General features: G+C 37.7%; 1 protein-coding gene across 9 annotated transcripts in view; it reads left to right on the forward strand.

Moving 5' to 3' along the window:
• The window catches only part of TASOR (transcription activation suppressor), a 30,730-nt gene extending 16,638 nt beyond the window's left edge, over positions 1 to 14,092 (forward strand). For 5 of the 9 annotated variants that reach the window (XM_074836223.1, XM_074836228.1, XM_074836226.1 and 2 more), the window contains 10 exons: positions 1,010 to 1,726; positions 3,501 to 3,943; positions 6,397 to 6,541; positions 8,491 to 9,434; positions 10,164 to 10,283; positions 10,804 to 10,963; positions 11,632 to 11,740; positions 11,916 to 12,094; positions 12,178 to 12,336; positions 12,961 to 14,092. In XM_074836223.1, the coding sequence (XP_074692324.1) occupies positions 1,010 to 1,726; positions 3,501 to 3,943; positions 6,397 to 6,541; positions 8,491 to 9,434; positions 10,164 to 10,283; positions 10,804 to 10,963; positions 11,632 to 11,740; positions 11,916 to 12,094; positions 12,178 to 12,336; positions 12,961 to 13,523 (3,539 nt within the window). In that variant the 3' untranslated portion in view covers positions 13,524 to 14,092. Of the gene's footprint in view, positions 1 to 1,009; positions 1,727 to 3,500; positions 3,944 to 6,396; positions 6,542 to 8,490; positions 9,435 to 10,163; positions 10,284 to 10,803; positions 10,964 to 11,631; positions 11,741 to 11,915; positions 12,095 to 12,177; positions 12,337 to 12,676 lie in introns of all 9 variants that reach the window. The other 4 variants (XM_074836227.1, XM_074836230.1, XM_074836224.1 and 1 more) reach the window with 4 other exon arrangements.
• The last annotated feature ends 606 nt before the right edge of the window (positions 14,093 to 14,698 follow it).

A 14,698-nucleotide genomic window follows, 5' to 3' on the forward strand; every position in this document is an offset into this window, starting at 1 on the left:
ATCTATGCATTAGTAATAACATTGCACTTGAGAGGTTTGAGGGTGTTCTTTAACCATCAAAATGTAAAGGACAAAACATCTGAAAGTCTTCAGCGTACCTGTAATTTTTTTTTTTTTTTTTGGCATTGAGATATGCACTAAAAACTGAGCAAAGAACATACTGATAAAACCAGGTAATAAAAGATGACTGAAAGGACAGTTTCAGTAGAACTTCAATGCTTTGGAATGAGACTTTAAAGTTAATCTTTTACAGTTGAAATTTGCAATAAGTAGTACTAGCAGCAGAATGCAGTCCTTTTTGGCCTGCTGTGAGTTAGAAGTGATATTGTCAAAACATAGCTCTTTACAGACATTTCACTTCTACAAAGAAGTTTTTGTCCTAAGTCTTGGCAGCTTCCTAGATTTTTATCTGTATATTTCTTATTTTAATAACACCCTTACGTTTTACTTAAGTAACAATTGTGAAAATTGGTTATAGCTTGGGTAAGAGGAGATATGATATAAGATGACATTTAAAGTGTGTGCATGCCAGTTTCTTAAAAATACTCCAGTTCTTTCTGCAAGGGTCCAGTGAGCTTAGAAGCAGCACAGCGAATGCATCGGGACTGCATAGGAAGGAGTAATGCTTCCCTCTTTCTTGCAGAGAGCTGTTAGGCTGCTGAGTAAACCTTAGCAAGCCTTTGAAGTGTCCTTCTTCTAGAAGGGTCAGTCAGGTGGAAGTGATAATGATAACGATTGGAAATGATACGTGTATCTAGGGTATAGGTTACCACAAAATTATGAAAACGAGCAGCTCATCATGACCATGAGTAGGCTGACTTTTAAGCATGCTTTAAAGCTGGTTACTTCACAAAAAAATTACTTCCCTGGCTTTTGGGTTATTTCTCCACAGTTACTCCAAGCAGTTTTCACCAAATATGTATAATACAGAATATTGCTAACTAGTCATCATTTATTTATAGCTTTATGATTTGATTTTAATTGTGAATTCCCTTTTCTCCTATGGCAGCACAAAAAAGTGTTCCATTGGGAACACAGAAAAATTCAACTACCGTGGTTTTGCACGAAAATCGGGAAATCATTCCAGAAATCACAAAGTTTATTCAGGCTCTACATTTTGCTTTAATCCAGTCTCGTAAAGACACTACTGCAGATTTCAATGCTGTTGTGGAAAAGTATATAAATGAGTATGTGAAAAGATGCTGTAGTGGCTCTGGAAAATATAGAGAATTTGTATTATATCGGTATGAGTCACGGTTGGATGAGAAAAAATTTCTTTATTCTGCTCCAAAAAATAAATCTCATATTGACAGCTCCTTGCAAAACTATATTTTTCGTTGTGAGGCATATCAACTACCTGTTTCTAGAGCTAAGGAATTGATGGAGGGAAGTCGGAAACTTCCACAGTTCAGTCCCATCTCAGATTATGAAGTCACGGAAGACGACTCTGACTTTGCCAGCACAAAAAGTGGGAAAAGAATCCATGCAAAATATGAAGCCACTGCTACCAAGCGAAAACTGCCTCATTCTGGAGACTATGATCCCGATAGACTGAAAGAACTTATTAACTTAATCCAGTGTAGAAAAAAAAATGTAGGTGGAGATTCTGATTCTGAAGACCCTAGAAATAAAAGTGGTCTGAAAAGGAAGCTGGAAAAACAGTCTGAAAACTTGCGGAAATACTTAAAAATGAGTGAATCTTCAGAGAATAGTTGTCAGTATGAAGGTAAGAAAGTCTTTGTTTAGCATTCCTCTTTAAACATTGTAATTCAAAGCATACTTAATGTTTAATCTATAGATTGAATATTTTCTGCATACTGTGGATATTTTAATGCATGGTGGTTCATTTAAACATTGGTCTGAGATCTATCAATAGAGATGAAGTTTATTTTTACATACGTTGCCTCTTTTTAGGAGACAAGTTAACAGGAGTTGTTGCTTTTCTTCTGCCTCTACGGAAAGAAGGCAGACTTCCAGAGAGTTTGCTTAGCAATGGAACTGTCCAAAGACTAATACAGAGTACTAAGCAGACTCGATACCGTAATGTCTTTTGCAGAGTTCGACTTTAGGCATTGCTGTAGTTCTTTATGGCTCCAATACCCTATATAATACCTAACAGATTTAGATTGAAGGGGAGAATTAAACTGCTAAGCATGAGCACAGTTAAGTTTTGAAACAGCCAGTAATGTGTGTAGTGGGACAAAGGAAACAACCTAAGAGTATCAATTGAATTATTCTGTACGTGAAATTATCTAAATCCAAACCTCGGATAATTATCACAGATATTGTCTGATACTTACTTAAGATCTGCCAAAAAAACCCCTTTGATTCCTCTTTTCCTGACCCTTTTCTCAAGGCAATGATAGAGGCCTCCTTCAGAAGGAGGAGAACTGGGGAGAAGGGTGGCACAAGGGAGAGGGGGATTTACAGCAAGCACCAGTCATTCTCATGTGTATGTGAATCACTTTGGAAGATGAAGTGGCTGATTTTAGGAATAAATTTGCCTTTTAAGAGGGGAAAAAAGATGCTGGTATGTGTGAATGGAGGAGACAGAGGGTAGGCTCCATACTAGATCTTGGGATTCCTGCTTGGAAGTCTCTGAACCTTCAGGGTCTTTTTACACTGGTTATTAATGTAGAATATGTGAATGCTTTTCTACCTGGCTGTAATCAGTACAGTATCTGTTTAAAACTAAATTTTGACTTAACTCCTCCAGGGGTACCAAAACAGCAACATCTCTCCTATGGTTTGAATTCCATGTTTTTATATAACCCCAGAAGTAGTTTGTCTCACAGAAAGCCTTACCTAAATTATTGTGAGTTTAAGTATCTAAACATATTTAGATGTTTATTAGTCAAACAGGACTTATATGGAAATATGGAATTGTTTATGATAAAAGCCTTAGGGGGTTCATCAGATACTTAAAGTAGTTTCTTGACCTGTCTCTTCCCAAGAAGAAAAAATACCTGTGGTGTTTACTCATCCAAGGGATGAGTTTAGTATATGTTTAGTATAAATAGGTATGGTAAACTTTTAGAATTACATTTAGTCTAAGATAACTTATGAGGTTAAGGTCATAAGATACTCATTAAGATATTCATCAGCTTCTGGAGCAACAGTGATAGGATGAAGGGAAGTAAATATTTTGCTCAAACTAATCTTTTTTTCTCTCAACAAGTGATGGAGGATTTTTACAAGGTTTCCATAAAATACATAGATCATAGTGTGTGACTTCTATTAAAACATAAAATAGTCTGGTATTGAGTGACCTAAAAAAAGGTTTATTTATCTGGGGGAGACTATTGGCTTAGAAACTGTCCTTTTATCAACATGTACCTGTTTAAAAATTTTTGCTAAGAAAGTAAATGTATGTGTACTGTATGAATTGATGCTAAGGAGTGAGACTGGGTGTGCAGCAGGTGTTTGGGAGGGCTCTGGTTTTGCTTTTTTTAAAAAAACTTAGTAATGGATTACTTTTCCCCTCCTCCCCCTACTCCAAGGGGGCAGAACCTCGGATTCGCCACACTCTGTTCTCTCAGTTAATACTGGTCTTGGTGGACACGATACTGACTTGAGGCAGCAAGATGTATCCGACGCTGCTGTTACTGACACACATGGCCTCATTAAACTGCTTTCAGAAACACTAGCTAGTGCAGGACACTTGGATGCATCATTGGCACGGTCTGTAAATCAAGCTTTAGGATTAAGCGCTGATGACATTGAAGAGGATATGAGACAAAAATATGAATATGAATCCATTCCAGCACAGGACAAAGATGATCATGAGCTTCCTAATACTGCTCAGGCTGAAAATATTACCTTTAAGGACCCACAGAGTCCAGGGATACTGGAAACTGATGTGGCATGCTTACCTTACCCTGCTGATGTTGATCTACGGCTTTCAGCTGATGAAGTGGGCCTTGAACACACACTACGTTTAAAAGTAAGTGAAACTGCCATGTAGGTAGATGCTGACAATGAATGTACTATTTTCATAAATATTATGAGACTGAATGAAAAAACAACTTTTTTTTACATAGGTAAACATAGATAAGCACTAACTTTTCTGTGAAGAAGTTTTTCTGTTTGGTAGGAGCATGTATGGAAATTTTCTGAACTCGGAGATGTATGTTCCTGGTTCTTTGTCTACTCTTTCTGTAATAAAATTATAATTAAGAATACCTGAAAGATGGAAAGCAACCACGGTCAGTCTTCCTCACTAGCTTTACAGTAAGTGTCACAGGCAGCTGCTCCAGCAGTAGGCAGCAAATCTTCTGTCATTCAGTGGCTGAGTGCTATACATGAGGGTGTTTCTTCATGTTTTCTGAGACCAAAGCCTTGCAGTTGTCTTTTACCTCCTGTAGCAAAAAGATGCTCTATTCTGTTTCTCAGCTTGCTTATGGTGGTGGTTTTTTAGCAGTCTGTGAAGTTGTTGCATGGAGTAAGTATAGCGTTACTGTAACAGCTCACATGCTGCCTGCCACCTTCCTCCTCCTTTTGGAGGTGACTCTTGGTCTGGCCTAGGGTATTGAGGTTTGCTGAACCTGAAACTCAGTAAGGAGAGATTTGAGAGTTCCTCCTCATAGTCATTGCCTAGCTGTTACTCTTCCTGAAGCAGGTTATAAGGCAATAGTTGCTGTTCCATATGGACTCTCTCGGCAACGATTGCAGGACAGGCCATCAATGTTTGTGTACTATTTCATCTTTAGCCTCATAGACCTGATAGGTGGTTTGGATATGACAACTTGTCATGATTATGAAATTCCATCTCAGGCACAGAAACGAGCCTTTTTTTGACCAGGTTCCTCCCAGATCTAAGTTGAGACAGTCTCTTTCAAAGCTTATGCACTGTGAATTCTTCCCTCTTCTCCCCCCAAATGCAAACCAAAAATAAATACATTGTTCATAGACTGTGTAATTTCAAGACTGTTTTTGGCCTGTTGCTTTCTTGTCATAAGCAGGAAAGTGAAAGAAGTCAAACTGCAATCTGTATTTTATATTTAGAATTGGTTGGAGGTATCTTAAACAAGAATGTTTATCCACAGGTGATCAATAGTTACTCTAGAGAAGCAGAATGAGAGCTGTTTCTCTTGTCTTGATAGAACAGATTGGCTAAACTAAGTCGGTTTTCTTTTAAGTATACGTTACGGGTTCTGAACTGTTACCTTGAAAACAAACTAAAAACCCCAATGGCAACAGTTTGCCTCAGCTGACTCTTTCTGTGTGTGAGTTAGTGACCTTTTCTAGTGACAATACCTCAGGGTTAATGAAGTGATGCTCACTGCTTTTCAATCAAACATCCTTTTGCTCTAATTGTAGTTATTGCTCCAGTTTTGGGAATTGGTCTTGGTCCAGCGCCTCCAAAGTGCATTCTCTCTCCTACTTAATAGTAGCAGGCATTTTATAGGGCAGGAAAATGCCCCTCGCTTGAGTGCACAAGTGAGGATCCTGCAATCATCTTTTGGTCTGGTATTGTGGAAAAGATGATGGGCTTGTTCTGTCCGTCTAGCAGTGTCTGAGTGAGGAAGTGTTCACAAATGTGCATAGTGGAATGCACAGTCTTAAATGCTCGATGGATATTAAAGATGGTTGGGGAAATTGGCTCTATTTTGTTTTGGTGGGAGCAGAGTTGAAAAATTCTGAGCACTTAAATGCATGCCTAGCTCTCTTTGTCTGCCCTCTTGGTGCAGTGGTGTATACATGTTCCGTGCATACTTTTCATGACAGCATATAACTGGCAGAACACCCTTTGGAGAAGGCCCTTGTGCTTAGGGTTCAGAGTGCCCCAGCTGCTTGCTTGATCACATTGCTCTGCAGAGTGGTTGTTCTATCATCTCTGTTAGTGATACTTCTACACAAAGCTCAGTTTCTGAGTCATGGAGCAGGGAGGATTTTGTCCTGCTGTGTTGTTTTGCTTCTAACCATCTGGAATATGAGATGAAATTGGATTGTTCAGGGGCTTAGTAGTAGTTGCAGGCAGTTCCTCAGTAATGCCACCATCTGATGGCTGTAGACAGCTATTAAGACAACAGCCTGAAAAAGGCTAAGGAGCAATTAGTTTTTTGATTTTTTTCCCCTTCTTTGCCTCCTTTCCTCCCTGCCCCACCCAACCTCTCTACACTAAGGTATGTGCTCAGGACTGCATTTTTTACTTAATGATAGACCATCAGCAGAGACATCTGTCTCAGAAAGTGTCAAACAGGTAAATGAAATATATAAGTACCTCCTGTAAACATTTCAAAGTTTGACTTGACTTGATTGACAGCAAAATTGCCAGTATGCTGGTAAACTCAGGTGTGTTCTAACTGTCAGCTTTTCAGAATGTAAAAGCTTAATAGCTACCAAAAAAAAAAAAAAAAAGGTTTTGAGCTGAGAATTTTTATTTTTTTTTTTTAGGAAACAAGCACTGGAAGTGTAAGTAGTTTTGAAGACTACAATCCCTGTCCTAGTACACCTATAGAACATGTGTATCGCAGGCAACATTCCAACTCAAACAATGTAGGAGAAGTTGGAATGCACTGGAAACTTATTCCAATTACAGGTAAGACAGGTTTAACTCTTTATGTTGCTAGAAATAGTGAATGAACACATGTTCTAAAGGCTTGTGTCTTTCATAGATCCCATTCTTGGGTCACATGTTGGTACGTACACAAGCATGTATATAGCCTATGCAGTGTTTCTCATATTTGATTAATACAGAAATCTGCTGGATGAGAACAGATGCTGGTGGAGAATATTGCTTTGGGTACATACTGACATAATTTAGAAATGTGAATGCTTGAGTATTTATCTGGTAAGGTGCATAACTGTTTGGAATTCAGTATTTGAACTTGCTAGGTTCTGCTGAAAGATTGGGTGGGTGGATAATTGCAACTAGTAATCCTGAAAAGTAATGAAATAAGTGTTCTCCTTATAAAAAATGGCTAAAAATTGGTATCCAACTGATTAGCTGTATTAAAATGTAAGAAGTTATAAAAATAGTCCCAAATTTAAAGCCATAATGTAGTGTTTAATCTTCTTGCTAAGACTTGGTTATAGTACAGTATTTCTTGGTTACAATAGTGATGCAGCTTCTAAGTGTTGAGCAGCTCAAGAAGAATGAGATACCTAACACATTCTTAAGTACCTTGTGTCTCAAATGAGCTTAAACTGTTTACTCTCTTAACATTATAATTTGGTACCTACTTCTTCAAAGTCTTTTAAAATTAACGTACCTTGTGTATACAAAAGGTGTAGATCAACACTGAAAGTATAGGGCAACAGAAAAAAGGTTCCAATCAAATAGAATGGAACTCATTGGAATAACCTGATTTATATCTGTGTTTAGTGCTTTTAAAGAAAACTACAAATATGGGTTGACTCAAAGGATGTGGTTTGAAGGATGAAGACAGAACATACAGTTTCACTGATAAGGAAAATAAAATGGAACCACATTTCTGGTGTCTCTGACTCTAGTGGCATAAAGTAACTATGAGGTGATACTGTCACCTTGAAAAATATGTTTTCCTTTTAGATTGGGATGGACCTGATCAAATTTAGGGACTGACTATAACTGTTTTAACTGGCTACAAAATTGACCCATTCCGAAAGAACACTTAACTTTTAGAAACTGTCTACTATTTTGGTTATTGCTTCTGTTCCAGAAACCTGGTTTTCTGCTTACAACTGTATTAGCTTTAACAATAATACAACACTTAAAAAAACAAACAAAAAATCTCAAACAAAACCAACAAACAAACCCTCCTTTGAAGTATTTATGGAACAGATATATACTGAAATACCTGTATATATCTGAAATATCTGTGTATATATATCATTAATTGCAGCAAAGTGTTAAATTTGGTTTAAAACCAAACAAAACCATAGTTTTGAATGTGGATGGTGAAGAAACTGAGTGCTGCAGAAATGATCTGAGGTTTGGATTATGAGAGGCTTTCAGCACTCCTTGCAGCAGAACCGATTCTGTGTATCAGTAATTACCGTAAGACTTATGTCCTACCTTTTTAAGCAAAAAAAGGTCTGTTCTCAACTGTGAGATCAGACATGCAGCTTGCAAGCTGCAGTCTAAGTCCACAAGGTAGTGTGTGGCTAAAATAAGCCTTTTGAAATTCTCAGGATTATAACCTAGTAGCAAATGAAAATATTTGAATAATTTGTCACCCTGCTTGATTTCTAATTTGATTTTTTTTTTTTTTTTTTTTTTTGGTAATTAAGGCAGTTCCTGTTATGCTTAATCAGATGCAATCTCTGGGAAGATTACTTGTGTTCTGCTTTTTGAGTAAACTTTATTGTTCTACCATCTTAGGAGCTATTACATTTTCTGTGCTTCTGTACCTTAGCAGACAGTAACACTTGAGTCTTTGGATTTAAGTGATTGGTGGGGGGAGGCACAACAGTAATGCTGTTTTAAAACTGTGTTTTGGAGGTATTAGTATATCAGTTGTGTATGACTTTCAGATGAGATGATGATGATTAACTCTTCCTATATAGGTCTGAAATCACCAGAAGAACCACTGGTGTATTTACCGCCAAAGGATGCCTTTCCTAATGACCCCCGGGTAATAAATAGGCAGAGAAGTTCTGATTATCAGTTTCCATGCTCTCCATTTTCAGACACACAAAAGGGGACAGCAGAAGATGGACTTTATACAAGACAAGTGGAGAAACTCGAAGATCAGTGTGGGCTAGCAGATCACCCTTTCACAGCTAAGCATTCCATTAGTGCAGTAATAGAGACTACACTATTAGAAGAATATAATCTCTTTGCAAGAAAAATTCAAGAAATTTTGCAGCAAAAGAATATTGCTTATGTTAGTGGTGTGTCCACACCGGTCTTCTCTGCCCGAGAGAGGATAATGAGACTTTCTGAATACATATGTTTACAGGCATCAGAGGTTTCTGTCCAAGAGTATATAGAGACACTGAGTGAAAAGTTGAATAGTGTTATTTTGTCGTCTTCGTACGTTAGGCATACTCCACCCATTTACTCTAGTCCTGAATCAGCAGAAGTGGTTAGTAGTGCTGCACTGAATCCTCCACCCGACACGTTACCTGTTTGCAGGGACTCTGACACGACGTTGTTACCAGAGCCACTGTGTAATAACGTGGTGGAAGATCTGGATTCTAATGAGCAGCGTTCATCAAGCTTACTCTTAGCGAAGGAGGGAATAGATGATGTGAATGCTAAACCAGAAGATATTTTGACATCTGATCAAACCTCTGCCAGTGGTGATGTGATGGAACCACCGGAAAAGACACAGAAATCCCCAGAGAACTTAAACATTTCAACCCAACCAGCCTTTTCTGATTTTATAAGCCAGTTAAAACCTGAAGTATTTAACAGTTTGGTCAAAATTATGAAAGATGTACAGAAAAACACTGTGAAATTTTATATTCATGAAGAGGAGGAAAGCATTCTCTGCAGAGAAATCAAGGTAAATATGTTCCAGTTCATTCTCTGTATAGTGTTAAAATAGAACAGAGCGCTTTTCAAATCAGAATGTACAAAACTGGACTTGGAAACCTAAGGGAGTCTGAAATTTGTTTCAAAAATGTTGAATTGTGAAAGTAGGCTGTCCTGTCCCATTTCTCGTTTGAGCTTCTGAGGTAGTCTTGCTTATATTTAGCTTTCACGTAAGTCTTTTTCTTACAGTTGGAAAGCAGAACAGGCTGTAGTTTGGTTCCTTCTGAAAATACTGCCAGGGGGGTAGCTGTACGGAAAAAAGGTAACAAGGGCAAAAATGTGATAGCTTACCATTTTAGAAGGAATATATGAAAAGTCCATGTGTGTGGTTTTGGGTTTTTTTTCCTTTCCCCTCCAGTTAATAGTACAGGTAACTTTGGGAGATTACTGTTCTTCTGTATTTAAATGTATAAGATGAAAGTTGAAAGTGAAATAAAAACTTCTGGCTTGAAAACTCATGCAGTTTTGGTAGACTGTCAGTTGGCCATTTATGTGCAATCCTGTAAGAATGACAGAATTGCTGAAACAGTCTATCTCTGTGTTGCTACATCCTTCCCATTAATGTATCAGAAAGACAAGGAAACCAGTCCCTCTGAGGTTCAAGTGGAAAACTTATTTGATGTGGTCATCATGTGGGGATTGTTTTGGCTGATCTACCTATTCACTTTTTTTTCACCATCTTCTCTTTTTGTGGCGTTAGGAATATCTTACAAAGTTAGGTAATACGGAGTGCCACCCAGAACAGTTCCTTAAAAGAGCTGCTTCAGATAAACTCCTGATAATTATCCAAAATGAAGACATCGCCAACCTCATCCATAAGGTATTTCACATAAGTAAATGTGTCCTATAGAAAGCTGTTGTTAAAACCCAGGGAGACAAAGCTCATTCTGAGCAAGGCTACTTTCTCATATCAACATAACATTTAAACAATGGCCCGTGTTTAGTTGCTGTTCGAAGAAACAAAAATGGTTGTAGCAAATGCCCAGTCGTCTTCCACCTCCACACACGTGCAATGTGTATTTATTCTTAGTAGTTGTAAAGTTGTACAGAGGCCTGAGTAGTTCTGCTTCTAGTTGTGTGATGCTCTAATGGCAAGTGGAGGCAGCTGTCAGGTGACCTTAGGCACTGTACAGAAAGTAAAATTATTCTAAGTGCTCAACTTCCATTGGCTCATTCCTGTAACGTTTTTGAGAGAGTACCTCCTAAGGCAAGAAAAAAAAAAACAGTGGTTTGAAAAGGTGTTTTGAAGTTTGGTATTTAGTAAGTAGGAAAGTTCTGTAGTTCCTTTTTTTTTGTATGATCTTTGGTATACATCTCTGATTTCTAACATTGTTAAACAGATACCTCGCTTAGTAACGTTGAAGAGGCTTTCCTGTGTCAGCTTTGCGGGTGTCGATAGTTTGGATGATGTGAAAAATCACACTTACAATGAATTGTTTGTGTCTGGTGGTTTTGTTGTGTCAGATGAATCTGTCCTTAATCCAGAGTCCATCACTACAGGTAAGTGTGCGCTTCCTGAAGCTTTCCAGCACAGACAGAACGCTAACATTGCAGCATATGAGAGAGATGCCATACTCATTGCAGTGAAGAATTAAATCTTCCAATTTTCAAGTTTTCTATCTAATTTTTGTGAGGTTTTTTGGAGAACTTCAGCTACTTCAGTCTCTTTCTTAATAGCCTTTTTGGAGAACATGTTTATGGGGAACATGTGAACTTGGAGATCTTGTCTTTCTAAGTTTGTGTTGAAGTGTAGTTATGTCTGTGGAACCTTTTATTCCTTACTACTCAATCCACAAATACACTAGAAAAAAAATAGTGAAAAACTACTTTTTTTTTTTCCAATTTTTCTTTATTTGAAATTGAATAGTTAACGAAGTTACCAGTTTCTTAAACAGATGTTTCTGTGAGGTAGACCATGTATGACTGAACTCAGCTTTTACGCAAGCAGATACCACTGTTAGGCATCCATCCTGCAAAAAAGCAGCTCACTTTTGGACTATTGTTGTTGGCTAATCTGCTCGGAAGAAAACCTGAAGTACTAGGCTAATGTTCATAGTTGTGTAACTATGCTTTGGTGAAAACGGAAAGAGGTTTTATGTATATACTGAAGTGGTATTTTCAGTTTGCATGCCACAGAATTTAACTTCTATCCTGTATCTCCAAAACAGATAAATTAAAACAGTTCTTAAAGTTTCTGGAAGATCTCAGTACCCCAGATGGGAAATGGCAGTGGAAAGTCCACTGCAAAATACAAAAAAAACTGAAAGAGCTGGGGAGGTAAGTAGTGTTCTTCAACTGCCAGTTGTTACAGTGCTTCAGCTTTAATTATGCTCTCCAAAACTCAATTAAGTTGAACTTACTCTTATGTTTGTCTTTTAACTTAATCTTAATAGTCAGACCGGCCTTAAATCAAGTATCTTTCTAATAGTGTGCTTTTTTCCCCCCATTATAGAATGAATGCCAATGCCCTGAGTCTGCTGACCCTTCTGAACACCTATCAGAAGAAGCACTTGGTTGAGATTCTGTCTTACCATAATTGTGATTCTCAAACTCGAAATGCTCCAGAATTAGACTGTCTTATCAGGCTTCAGGCTCAAAACATACAACAGAGACACGTCGTCGTCTTAACAGGTAAAAACAAAATTTATGAATACTTCTCTCCCTCTTCTGCTAAGAGGTGCTAAATATTAATACAAAATCTTTTATGTATTTAGAAAAGAATCTCAAAAGACTTTCAAATTATGTTGATAATGGAATAGTGGTTGCTACTGTTGATGACTTTATGAAAAATTTTAAAAGTCTTGTTGGGTATCACGACGCGGTTACTGAAGAAAACAGCCTTCCTCCCTCGGACGCTCCCAAAAGACAATCAGGTAGTATTAAAAACACACTTCTGCTTTCTTTACCTAATTAGCTGTGTGGGGGAGGTCCTTGAGACAGGGTGCCTTTACTCTTGCAAATGACCACCACAGATGGCAAGGAAAACCCAACTCTCAAGCTACTCTTCTTCTGTTTTAAATGATGGGGGATGAGCAGCGGGGATGGAGCACTGAAGGAGCTCCTAACTACAGTTACAGGCTAACCTGGCCTTGAGAAAGCAGACATATGCCTGTCTGTTTTCAGGAAAAGGATAAACTTAAGGATAGCTTTCAGAAAGCCTAACAAAAGGACTGAGATGTCAGTAATTGTACTCCTTTAATTGTGTAACTTCAGATGCTGTTTTGACATTAACCCCTTTGGAGCTGGGAGTTGGGATTTCCCAACACTAAACATGAACACAATGCGCAGAAGCTTTTAGCATCGGAGTAACTGGACACTCACAGAGGGTTAAGTGTGTGTGTTGAGTAAGTGAACAAGAGAGGCAGAAGACCAAGACTTAAGTGATATTGGACTTACACACCTGAAGCCTAACACTCTGTGAGTAGTGTATAGCTTTTCTAACCAAAGTTTGTATTTCAATAGAATAGGACTTTCTCTTTTTTTTTTTTTAAATGTAGTTCTTGTAGAAAATGATGAAAAGGATGAGGAGGACATGTCTCTGGATTCAGAGGATGAAACATCACAAATAGAAATCTGCAGTGATGCCTCTAAGTATGATGCTCATTTGGAAGCTTTGCAGGCAGAGGCCAAGGGCTCACATGGAGCAGATGCAAAAGCGAGCTGCTTATCAGTTACAGAGTTATCTCCTGAAGCACAAATTGGCTCGATGGAAAAGACTTCTAAAACTGACTTTGAAGAGATACAGCCAATTACTTCAGTTTCTACAACATGCTCTGCTGAAGGAGAAAAACACAATTCAGTTGAACAAGCTCCTTTCAATAACTTCCCAGCTTACAGTAGACAATTAAACATGTCCCATCAATTCAGTCACTTTAATGTACTCACTCATCAGACTTTTCTGGGAACAACATACCCAATTTCTTCTGCAAGTCAAAACCAAGAAGGGGGCAATTATTTTATATCTGCCTACAGCCAGAGCATGGATACAGAAAAGTCAACATCGCCTGGTGGTTGGGATATAAATTGTGATTCTTCCAGGCCATATTCAAAACAGAAATAAACTCATAAGTCTCTTTTTATAAGTTGCTGTGGACTTTTCTGTTTCTAAAATGGTGGATTAACAATTTCTATTTTATTCTGGAACAAAATGTTTCTTGTCCTTTATCTCAAATGTTTTCTTGTCTTATTTAAATCCTGACGGCCTGTACCAGTTTGATGCATCGGAAAATTTAAATAAATATATATATTTTTTAACATTTACTGTACTTGAATTATCTTGTTCGTTGGCACTTTTAAGTTTCTACATTTGTATTTGACCTGTACCTGGGCTTCAGTTTGAGGTCTGTTTTAATGTAAAATTGAATGTTTGCCTAAAATATGTGAAGCGAGTTTTTTTTAACTGTAAGAGTATCCAAATCACTTTTCTTTACATAAATATCAAAAGTTACCTATTTATTTGACATTTGACACAAATTTTGTACAAATGTTTTTACATAGCTATAAGGCAGTGTAGTTATTTTACTGACTATATACTGGATTTTGGCTAAATACCTCAATTAGAGTAACCGATGGTGCAGTTCCATTACAAAAATAAAATAAACTTTTAATGCACAAGGGACTTGCTAACACATTGCATTGTCTGTGGTTTTTATATTGTTTTCCAAGTATGTGAGAAACACCCGAACTTCATTTTATGAATAGCAATTATCTTTGCATCTACTTTTGGTAGGCTGCGCTTACCGCAGCACCATCAGAGTGATCTTACAACTTTTATCTTGCCGTGGTAATTACTGTAATGGGAGAAGGACAAACCTGGTTTTAATGACTGCGGTAGTTCAATTTGCATTAGAAAAACCTCAGTCCTCTCCTACTTCAGCATAATGATTACTGGTGCTTTCCTTTTTTTTTCTTTTGTAAACTAGTATTATCTTAAGTACAGTTTTATCTGTTTCTTAATCTTGTCCTTTTCAGTTTCACATCTGCTGAGTTATAAACTTACTTTTCCCTTGTGATTCTCTCTGAATTGGTTCAGGGTTCTGGAAAGCAGCAGCTGATAGTAAATGGCTGTGGAGTCTCAAGACTACTCTTGGTATTCCAGTGTTGGTTTTGCATATGTTACTACTCTTGACTCATGTTTACTGCTCTTGTCTTCAAGTTGTACAAAGTCCTACGTCTGGGGGTTTTTCCTGTCTGTAATTTGATTGTAGTGGTTTTATGTAGGATGTGTGGTGTAGT

Source organism: Strix aluco, chromosome 11, assembly GCF_031877795.1.
Source record: "Strix aluco isolate bStrAlu1 chromosome 11, bStrAlu1.hap1, whole genome shotgun sequence".
NCBI classification, from domain to species: domain Eukaryota; kingdom Metazoa; phylum Chordata; class Aves; order Strigiformes; family Strigidae; genus Strix; species Strix aluco.